Source organism: Littorina saxatilis, linkage group LG1 (genome assembly GCF_037325665.1).
Source record: "Littorina saxatilis isolate snail1 linkage group LG1, US_GU_Lsax_2.0, whole genome shotgun sequence".
NCBI classification, from domain to species: Eukaryota; Metazoa; Mollusca; class Gastropoda; order Littorinimorpha; family Littorinidae; genus Littorina; species Littorina saxatilis.
Genome location: NC_090245.1, coordinates 19,893,180 through 19,905,115, shown reverse-complemented (window position 1 = coordinate 19,905,115; position 11,936 = coordinate 19,893,180). Strand labels below are relative to the sequence as shown.

At 44.4% G+C, this 11,936-nt stretch overlaps 1 protein-coding gene across 1 annotated transcript; it reads right to left on the bottom strand.

Annotated features, from left to right (window-relative positions):
- Positions 1-1,145: 1,145 nt before the first annotated feature.
- On the bottom strand, positions 1,146-6,298 carry LOC138967854 (neuronal acetylcholine receptor subunit beta-4-like). Its single transcript, XM_070340512.1, has 4 exons — positions 5,442-6,298; positions 4,151-4,861; positions 3,662-3,812; positions 1,146-2,180 (listed from the first exon to the last, which is right to left on the bottom strand). Exons 1-4 carry the CDS (start codon positions 6,261-6,263, stop codon positions 1,993-1,995), a joined length of 1,872 nt encoding a protein of 623 aa, XP_070196613.1. The 5' UTR covers positions 6,264-6,298; the 3' UTR covers positions 1,146-1,992.
- Positions 6,299-11,936: the final 5,638 nt, after the last annotated feature.

Genomic DNA, 11,936 nt, shown 5'->3' with positions numbered 1-11,936 from the left:
CCAAGCATTGTTTAATTTCTATCCTATGTAACAGTCGTATGTCACGCGAACACACTAGAATTCTTCTTCAATTGGTTTTAGACGCCTTATATAAAACGTGCATGTATTTATCCCAATCTTTTAAATGTGTATTTGTTTTTATACGGATGCCAAGGAATGAAGCAAATCAAACACAAAGCAAAACGGCAATACACACACACACACACACACACACACACACACACACACACACACACACACACACACACACACACACACACACACACACACACGTACACACATACACACACCTACACACACACACACACAAACACACACACGTACACATACACACATACACACACACACACACACACACACAAACACACACACACACACACACACACGCACACACACACACACACACACAAACACACACACAGGCACACACACACACACAAACACACTGCAAACACACACACACACACACACACTCACACACACACACACTCAATCAATCAATCATTCGATTAAACAATTACTGTTACTTAAATTTGAGTACAGGGACAGGGCGTGGTTACTGGTTGGTAGAGGTAATTAAGTTAAAGATGCATTCCTTCTCGTACAAGCGAATAGCAAACACACACACACACACACACACACACACACACACACACACACACACACACACACACACACAAACACACACACACACACACACATACACACAAACACACACACACACACAACACACACACACACACACTCACACACAAACGCACGCACACGCACGCACGCACACACACATACACACATGCACGTACACACGCACGCAAACACACACACACACACATACACACACACCCACACACACACCACACACACACACCACACACACCCACATGCACACACACCCACACACACACCGCACACACACCACACACACATACACACACATACACACACACACACACATACACACACACACACACACACACACACATACACACACATACACAGGGGGTGTAACCTGAAGGTGATGTTAAACTGGTTTACGTAAAAGAATAACAAGTGCAAAACAGCAACACAATGCTGTTGTTATACAACGCTTTTTAATCTTTGAAAACAATCGTTTGTTATCCAAACACTACACAGACACAGACCCTACATTCTTGACACAATATCAACCTACTTGCTATTGATTTGCACATGATAGCAAGACTGTTATCAACATGCTTATATAACGTGGGAGTATCGCCTCAACCCAAAAATTTGAATTTAACAAAATGTATTTTTGAGTTACAGATACCATTACCGGCATTACAAGCAGCACGCACTTATGAAAAGTACAAGCCTGTCGTTGCTGTATTGATGATGATATGTTGTTTTAAGCCCGTACGGTGAAACCATTGGGGGCATGTTCCCGTGTGTTACCCTGACTTTAAACGAGATACACAGGTGTATGAGTGTTTAGGTGTAATCAGCCACCTGCACTTACGGCAGAATGACCGAGGTCGTTTACGTGCCACTGTAGTCACACGGGGGTGGGACATGGCTACCGTCGCTGAGTCTGCGCATAGTTAACCCGTGTCCGTTCCGTCCTGGATTCGAACCCGTGACCCTATGATCATATGTTCATAACTCTACCACCTGAGCTACCCGGCATTGCTGCATTGATAAAGCCAAAAAAAAAATTAGGTGTGGTTACGGTAACATAGCCACAAACAAATAGGGTAGGAAGGTAGGCAATCACTTTTTTTTTAAACTTTTTTTTGTAATGTGTACAAATTAAACCTACTTGAGAGGGAAATAAGTGTGTGACTCGGGCGATTTCGCTTTCATTGCGTTTTCTGCACTCGTTTTCTTGTTTTTTTGTGGGTTTTTTTGACAAATGTAATAAAAAGTTATAGGGTCGGCCCCTAAAAATAGGGTAGGTCGGGTTACCGTAATCACACCTATTTTTTTTTTAGGCCTAACCCAAGCGGCTTTGACAACAACGCGACTGTCTTGCTCTCAGACTGTAACGAGTAAGATGTAGACCAGGAAAGATATCATGTTCAAGGCGATGAAGACAGGGAAGCAGATGGAGTCCATCTTGGTTGGGAGATGCGCGTGTTTCTCCGGCATGGTTTCGTGGTCGCTGACACAAACTGTCGTTCTACCGGGTTCATCTAAACAGCAGTGCTTTTCTGGTGTCATTTCTGAAAAACAGGTATAGGGAAAATGACCAGGTATGGTGGTATTCGTTAGTACAGACCGACATTTAATGTGTTCGTGCACCACTTTCTTTTGTCATTTTGCCATGTTTTTTTTTCTGGACTACCAATGTCAAATTCGACTTTATAGTCCTGGGCGTAATTGTTCTGTTTGAAGCTTTGATTTTTTTTTGTTTTGATTTTTGTTTGTCGAACAAGCGTGCCAACAAGATGTTTTCCGTTATCATGAAATACTACATGGTCACATACTTTAAATCAGATGATATAATAACATACTTGATCGGTCTCAGTAGTTGCTTTTGTTTTGCATACATGGTTATGAATGACTGCTTCTGTTTTCCAGAGCATTCGTTGTTCACTTCAATCTCCACATGGCGCTGAACGTATTCAAAATGAGCAACAAACAAACTATCAAAAGTACAAGGAATAGAAGGCAATTTATAAAACCCATCAACCCATCAATCAACTAACAAGGCAAGCAAGCAAACAGCCAGAACGTAAAGCAAAAGACGACTCCATCTCTCAGATTCAAGCAGTCGATCTTAATGGGATACGATACCGATATATATGTACAGCATGGCGGTGACTTTAATTTAGCACTGTATTAGCTCTGCTGATATGACGAAGTCACCAAGAGCAAAAATATTCTGGAAATGTTTGGCATTCCCTCTGGAAACAGACATGAGAAGAGACAGAAATGTTACTTGACGCCATATTTTGCCTTTATTACGTAGTCCGAACTTCGCTTTGCTTTTGACGCGATTTTGTGTCCTTAAACCCTGAATTAATAAGAATATTTGTTTAGATCTTTCGGAAAAGTTACGTAATACGACACGTTTGATATACACGTTCACAAAAATCCACACACATTCTGGTCAGCCTATTGGTCATAACTTCTAAAATGTGCAAAGCAATTCATTGGGAACTTGAGCAGATATGGCTCTCTCAGTGGTGGACCCCCTCAAAAATGGCCGCAATACGTGCCTTATTTGGCCTCTGAAACGGTTGACACCTACCGCCTTTGACAAAAGGCTACACAAATACTAAAGACGTAAGGTGCATGAAACAAAATGCTCTGAACAGGAAATTGAATGGCCTTTCCAATGGTAGTCAGAAGTGTTTGGTAAGTGCACGTTCTGATTTTTTGCAGATTTTAAAATACGGGGCATTGGTTTTTGTCAGGTCGATTTTAGGGGTGACCTTGTTTGACAGGCTGCCACGGGATGCCTATACAAAGTACCACCAATCGAACAAATGGTATGAACAGTGGACATAATTACCTTTTCCAGCATATAAAGTTCAATTAAAATGGATTGTGGTTTAACGCTTTTCTGAGCGTGCGAACATTGTTGCAATAATGTTTTGGCCAAGTTTAGTAAGGATAAGGAGTAAGACACACTGGGTTACCGGTCCGTCACAGCACTTTCATACAAGTTCCCGTGACGTAAACACAGCACTTAGCTTACTGCAAGATGCCTTGGAGGGGGAGCGAGTAGTATCATGCTGGCGTCTTCCTGGTCCCAGCTCCGCGGTCTCCTCGCTCAGTGAAACCAGGTCTACATCATCATGTTTCAAGGCTTTGGAACAACCCCGACGTCTCTCCGCAACTGCTGCGCCCTTGAAAACACAACAGACCAACTTGGCTATGACAAAGAACTCAAAGATCCACAGGTATGCACAGCTTTCAAGCATGCACGTACAACACACAAAGACACATACACTACAGACATACGTTTGTGTGCACTAACACACAGCTTTTCCGTATAGCAGAGCAACCCTGGTTTATCTGAATCTTGGCATGTCATCACATTCAACATTCTGAACATAAAGCCTGTCCGATTGACTTCTCTTTTCTTTTTACACTTGTTTCAACACACTCTGAAAATATCACAGGGAAAAAATTAGCGAAATCTGTTGTGTGGGTCAATAGGTGTCCAATGTCAACAAACGCTCACCTTGTGATGAAAGGCCACCTGTACCGCCGTCAGGAAGACAGTCAGGGCGCCGAAGGACATCTGTATAGCCAGGTAGACCGCCAGGTAACACACGGTGTCCGAGTTGCTGGGCAGACTGTCCTGCACGAGGGTCATGAAGACGGCCAGGGTGAGGAAGGTGGTCACGCTGACAGACATCTTCTCCCCGCTCTCCACGGGCAGCAGGAACACCAGGCAGTTTAGGTTTGACACCAGCACCACGGGGAATAAAACGTTGATGGCGTAGAAAACCCACTTCCTCTTCAGGGTGATTCCGAACTCGATATGCCAGTACACGTATGCGTCGTCAGACACCTTGCGTTGCACGGTCGTGTCGATGATGTCCCACTCTCCGTTGCCGCTGACGGAAGACCTCAGCGTGGCCGCTGTGCAGTTCACCATGTTCTCAATCTGACCCCATTGTGTCATTTTCACCCAGCACGTCTGCGTGTCGAAAGGGTAGAGGCTGAGGTCCACCTGGCAGTCCAGGACAAGCGTTTCCCCGGGGTACCATTCGAAGTTGCCCTGCCAGTCGACGTTGAGAGGGAGCTCGCCCTTCATGAGCTGGTCGCGAGGCAGCACGGTGTTGTAGATGACCAGCACGGGCCTCCAAACCAGCTTCCCGCCCAGCACCACCACGTCTACTGGGCGCAGGGCCCTGTCCCAAGCCAAGGCTTCGTCGCGCCACTGAACCTGAACACAGGAAACGTAAAGCTAGTTACAATTAAAGATAGGGAGCTTTGAAATTGTATAAAATATGCTTTGTACAGGTATATATGATGCAATAATTCTGGATTTCATTAATATAACAAAAACAAAGAGGACCCTTTAAGAAGGATGCTCCCTGTCCTGTACAAAAAAATATATTAATACAAAAAGTGCCAAAAGTAAGTGTTGAACCAGCCTGCATGCCAATGAGGTAACAAAAACAAAAACAAAAATTAAACCAGTTCCTTGTCTTTGAACTCTGTTGGCAAACACAAAACATGTATTGTCTAACATTTAATTTCTTCTTTGTTACAGCATATGCTCGACCATGCAAACGCGTTCGCCAACACTGTTCAGCTACATATGTTTGGTGCTATCGAAAAATGCCTTTAACGACTCGTGTTCCAAGATGTAATTACCAGGTTTGGTCTGTTTCTTTGTGTCCGCTCTCAAATGTACAATTATGTGTGCTTGCGCATGTGCGCCCGTGTGCATATGTTTGGAAAATGTTCGTGTGTCAGTATACGCATATCTCTGTGATAATGTAAAGCTGTCGGTACAATACGTTTGTGAGCGTGTGCATGAAAGCACGTGCACGTGATACAACCTGAAACCACACGGACAGCGTGAAGGTCTGACTGGTCATGTCCAGTTCCACCAGACTCTCGACGATCATGTCAACAGTGATGTTGACCGGTGTCCGGCCGTCGCTGATGACCGGGGGAACCATGGGGTCACTGACCTCGAGGAGCATCTTGACCAGTTGCTGATACATCTTCCTCCCATCTCCAAAGACTGTACTGCTCAAGTCAGAAAGCGTCTTCTGCACGAACGTGTCTCCTCCATCAGAATCGCTTGTGGAATTGTAAGGAGAGTTCTCTTGAAAATTGGCTATTGCACGAGAATTCCTGACGGGATCGGAACGAGTCTGGTGCTCGAAATTATCTTTTCCGCGAGAAGCGTCAGAGGAACTAGATTCCACACGAGACGAGCTGTCTAGGCTGGAGAGAGTGTTCTCCAGAAAGTTGATTTCTCCATGATTTGAGCTTGTCGAGTTGGTGAAAGTGCTCGTTGGGTTATTGTCATCTGTCCCAGAAGCGCTGTTGAAATTAGGAACGGTTGAAATACTGCTGTCATTTAAACTGGCTTCTTGCCCAGAATCGCTGGCTTGGCCAGGAAGCCTTCCGTCTCTAGAATCCGCTTTTTTGCGGGAGGCACTCACAGAGCTGTTGAAAGTTTGACGACGTGAAAGGTTGGTTGAGTTTATAGGTGGTTTCTCTCGAGTAGTGTTTTCTGCACTGGCAACGTTCGCAGTATGACCGGTGAAGATGAGGATGAAGATGAGGAAAGACACTTGTGTCAGCGGTGGCAACATCGTGCACTGCATGGGCTGTCCGAGCGGACCAGAATGATGTGCACACAGAAAACGCCGAGCTCTCTCGTGGTTCCTGCCTATAGCTTATAGTGTGTGTGTGTGTGTGTGTGTGTGTGTGTGTGTGTGTGTGTGTGTGTGTGTGTGTGTGTGTGTGTGTGTGTGTGTGTGTGTGTGTGTGTGTTGGTTGTATTTCCATGGTTGTCATTAGTTGTCGACGCAATGTCTTATCCCAACCTTTTCAAATGTCATGCAATATGCAAAGTTAGATCCGGAGCCTGCGTTTGAAAAGTGCGATTGGACACATACGAGCTAATGCGAAATCACATTTTTATGTAAATTGAAAACATCGGGTTCACAAAACACCGACAGTTCGGAATGAATGATATTTGTTTTTACTTTTCAATTGTGGTTTCATTCTTAAAGGCGGAGCTCTTCCCATATAGACACTTCCCATAGACAAATCAACTCACCATGTTTTATCTATCCAGGGATAAAAAGGTCCTGCCACTTGGACACATACCAACAAATCAACTGTCTGCCTTATGTCTGTGCCGGTAGGGATTTCATTAAAGATCTACTTTCATAATTGACACCAGTGTCGATCTACAAAATGACTTCATCAAAATAATAACAAAATAAAGAATCGCTCAGTCGCCAGGTAGGTTTAATTATGTGTCCGAGTGGTAGGATGGTCTTATCCCAAGTAAAAGTCTGGTTGTATCGGAGATGGTTAGTCAAATTTATTTTTTACATGAGAGGACTGTGCATTTAACGTATTTTAAATTTGCCCTGGAAGAAAACGAGCTTGTAAACCTTTTACCATGTCACTCGCACAGAAGGCTGCCGTCTGTTTTAATTCCTGGCAGACAATATTGGATGTTTGGCTTCTCGCATCCGCGGTATGTGTATTATGTTGATGTTTGCAAACATGAATGTCAACTAGCTCAGATAGCTTCGGATCGATATTAGGACCTTCAGCGATGCAAATGGGTCCATGGATTATTCAGTGTCTTAACATCCAGCTGATTTCAGTCGCCAAAATCACTTGTGGAGCTATTAAAGCACGATCTGGGGTGCTTAGCATTTCTTTGTCTTTGTCTCTCTCTGTCTCTGTCTCTGTCTCTGTCTCTCTCTCTCTCTCTCTCTCTCTCTCTCTCTCTCTCTCTCTCTCTGTGTCTCTCTCTGTCTCTCTTTGTCTCTCTCTCTGTCTCTCTTTGTCTCTCTCTCTGTCTCTCTCTCTCTTTCTCTGTCTCTCTCTCTCTTTCTTTCTCTCTCTCTCTCGGTCTCTTTCTCTGTCTCTCTCTCTCTCTCTCTCTCTCTATATATATATATATATATACACATATATATATATATATATATACTAGAATGAATACCCGCTTCGCCGGGTAGCTGGCTTCGCCGGGAAGAAGTACTTAGAGCCGTACGCCGGCTTCGCCGGGTCCGAACAATGGACCCGCCAAGCTTAGGTCCCTCCCAGATTCGTGGAATGGGAACAGCACGAAAATGATTCAGTGGCCATAATGCCATTCCTGACCATATCGAGTCCCATCCTTGTCGACGAATGTAACCGTGTTAATCACCTTAGGAGGCGAACTCCACTCAAACAGGATTGAGCAATTTATAGCTTATCTGTAAGCCCTTTTGAACTGTTATGGCTTTTCAAAGGAAGGCCAGTACATACAAATACACAAAAGCCGCCAGACCACATCACAAACAGAACTGAACAATCCCCAGGTGTTGCTCACATAGAGAGACACACAAACACACACACACACACACACACAAACACAGAGAAGCCGTATCTATAGAGAGATAGATGACAGTGTATTTTTCGCGTGGCTATAAATTGATTCGACCTTTGCACTTTTACAGTGAGGATAATTTACGGGTCCAATTTACGTTCTGGACACTGCGGTGACCTTCTAAAAATAGTAACAGAACGCCGGGAATATCCGAAGACACCCCACTCATACTATAGTGCACCATACGAAGGAAGGGAGGTAAACGCTGAAAACCTGGAGAAGATGAGAAGATAAGGAAGAGTTACTTATAATGGTGAAATGAACACAAAAACCAAAATCGGTTCAGCGCTGCGCGCTGAGAGCACGTGTTGAAATATCTCATCGATGATATTGTGTCCGGGGTGTAGCTGAATACGGTGTCCAAATTTGAAAAAGATCCACCGAGAACTTTGGCTTTGGTGTGTCGGTATGGGGGCCCGGGTAGCTGAGGTGGAACCAAAATAGCTGAGGTGGAACCAAAATCGGTTCAGCGCTGCGCGCTGAGAGCACGTGTTGAAATATCGACCAGGTTGTGTCCTGTCCCGGGTCTACCTGAATATGCCCACCAAATTTGAAGCAGATCCATCGAGAACTTTGGCCGTGCATCGCGAACTCACACACAGACACGCAGACACACAGACACAAGTCGTATATATATATAGATATGTATATATATATATACTAGAGGAATACCCGCTTCGCCGGGTAGCCGGCTTCGCCGGGATGAAATACTTAGAGCCGTACGCCGGCTTTGCTGCGTCCGAACAATGGACCCGCCAAGCTTAGGTCCCTCCCAGATTCGTGGAATGGGAACAGCACGAAAATGATTCAGTGGCCATAATGCCATTCCTGACCATATTGAGTCCCATCCTTGTCGACGAATGTAACCGTGTTAATCACCTTTGGAGGCGAACTCCACTCAAACAGGATTGAGCAATTTAGAGCTTATCTCTAAGCCCTTTTGATCTGTTATGGCTTCTCAAAGGAAGGCCAGTACATACAAATACGTTAAAATTAATATTAAAAGTCCTACGGTTTTGAGCCATTAAGGACTTGAGTGTTTGTCCGCTTTCAAAAAGAGGAAAGAAAGAAACAAAAAATAAGGAGAGGAGGGCAGGGGGTGGGGTTGAGTTGATAATGCTCTGTGGAATTTGTTAAAATGAAAAGTAGTTAAGATGTTTCTTGGTAAGAATTATAAGTCTGTATTCTATATCTTGAATAACGGGCTTGTAATATTATTTTTTTTAATTTCAAATCGAGTTAAAAAGTGGAACCTTTCAGGATCACCAATAAAACCAAATAGATGAGCAAGTAAGAGGAACACGAACAATAAATCTCAAAACTTTTTACAAATAAAAGGATTAAGATGTAAGCCACGAAGGCCGTGGTAATAAAAACAATATGTACAGTTTGGCGACTAGTGGGCCTTGGGTGAGGATATGTTGTCTAGAAGGTAGTCGCTGGAATCAGGAGGGATGGCGGGAGCCACTCGACCTCAAACTGAAACACGCTGATGTGATAATCTGGGCTTAGTTATACCCACAGCCCCATGTCCGAGTCCCTGACCAGTCGGCACAGCAGCAAGCTGTGTGACCAGCCTAGAGAACTGCTACTGCGCAGATAATCCTGGGGACTCAGACCATGGAGCTGCATATGGTCATATAAGGTTTTAAAGGTAATTCTATTTGTAGCGCATGGAGCGAAAATGTGTTGAAATGAATAGGGTTCTCCACAATGGCAGGACTTGTTAAAGATATGGAAGCGGCAGCCGCCGGCACGGAGGCGTCTGAAGATAGTGAGGAGGTTTGTTGGGAGATCGGGGTGTAGATCGTTCATATCAATGGGTTGATAGGACAGAGATGTTACGTACTGACTTCGAATGAGTTTACGGATTTTACTGTAGAACTCGGTTACTGAGTAGCCGATGTTAGTGTTAGCTGGGCTAGATTCTGCCGCTTCTTTGGCAGCGACATCCGCCAGTTCATTTCCCCGGACCCCTACGTGAGAGGGGACCCAGAGAAATGATACGGATGTGCCGGATGAGATTAACTGGTGACATATAAAGAGGATTTCTCTTTGTAGCTCTGCCCGATTTGATGTGTTTCGATGCAGAGCTTGTAATGAAGAGCGCGAGTCAGAGCAGAAAACTACCGCACGCGGTGTGACTGGGAGGTCATTTATAAAAGTGCATGCCATGAGCAAGGCAAATAGCTCGGCTGAGAATATGGAGATGTCTTTATTAAGAGTATATTTCCTTGAGATTTTGAGATCTGGGATCACAAAGGCGCAGCCAACGCTGCCGTCTGCAAATTTGGATCCGTCAGTAAAGACTTTTAAATGCTCCGAGAATTTGTAGTTTAGGGTTTCTTTTGTAACCATAGCTAGGTAGACGGGGTTATCTTTTTTGGTAAGCTTAGGTCCCTCCCAGATTCGTGGAATGGGAACAGCACGAAAATGATTCAGTGGCCATAATGCCATTCCTGACCATATCGAGTCCCATCCTTGTCGACGAATGTAACCGTGTTAATCACCTTTGGAGGCGAACTCCACTCAAACAGGACTGAGCAAGTTATGGCTTCTAAAAGGAAGGCCAGTACATACATTTACACAAAAGCCGCCAGACCACATCACAAACAGAACTGAACAATGCACAGGTGTTGCTCACATAGAGAGAGACACACACACACACACACACACACAAAAACACAGAGAAGCCGTATCTATAGAGAGATAGATGACAGTGTATTTTTCGCGTGGCTATAAATTGATTCGACCTTTGCACTTTTACAGTGAGGATAATTTACGGGTCCAATTTACGTTCTGGACACTGCGTTGACCTTCTAAAAATAGTAACAGTAACAGAACGCCGGGAATATCCGAAGACGCTCCACTCACACTATAGTGCACCATTACGAAGGAAGGGAGGTAAACGCTGAAAACCTGGAGAATATGAGAAGATAAGAAAGAGTTACTTATAATGGTGAAATGAACACAAAAACCAAAATCGATTCAGCGCTGCGCGCTGAGAGCACGTGTTGAAATATCTCATCGATGATATTGTGTCCGGGGTGTAGCTGAATACGGTGTCCAAATTTGAAAAAGATCCACCGAGAACTTTGGCTTTGGTGTGTCGGTATGGGGGCCCGGGTAGCTGAGGTGGAACCAAAATAGCTGAGGTGGAACCAAAATCGGTTCAGCGCTGCGCGCTGAGAGCACGTGTTGAAATATCGACCAGGTTGTGTCCTGTACCGGGTCTACATGAATATGCCCACCAAATTTGAAGCAGATCCATCAAGAACTTTGGCCGTGCATGGCGAATACACAAATACACAGATACACAGACACACAGACAGACACAAGTCGTATATGTATAGGTTACAACACGAGTGGTTTTTTATATGGCTTGTATTTCAGTCAAGACCCAGCGGATGAATATCATCGGGAGACACGAGCCTTTGGCGAGTGGCTCTCGATTGATATTCCCGCTGGGTCTTGACTGAAATACAAGCCATATAAAAAACCACGAGTGTTGTAATCTGTATATCCCATTCTACCATCAAACACAAAGTGTAGACTACTAGCGGCACTTTTGCGATCTGTGGAGTGTGAAACAGTGTTTTCAGCGAGACATGGCCTTTTTGCAACCTTAAACTAAGTGACCGTCGCTGAAAAAATAAAACGAATGAGTGCATCTATAAGTACGCGGTAACACTACTTTCAGACCGTTTAAAAGCGTTAAGTAAAGGTTCATAAGTTGCAAGAAAGTAATGAAGTCGTATAGAAATCCATTTAGTTGAAGCGCACAATTCTTTTGCGTTTCAGGTCGGCGGAACGGGGAAACCGGTTTGGCCCCCATTTGGCTTACTCGACTCGATTCAGAATCGATTCCACGTTGTTTTTT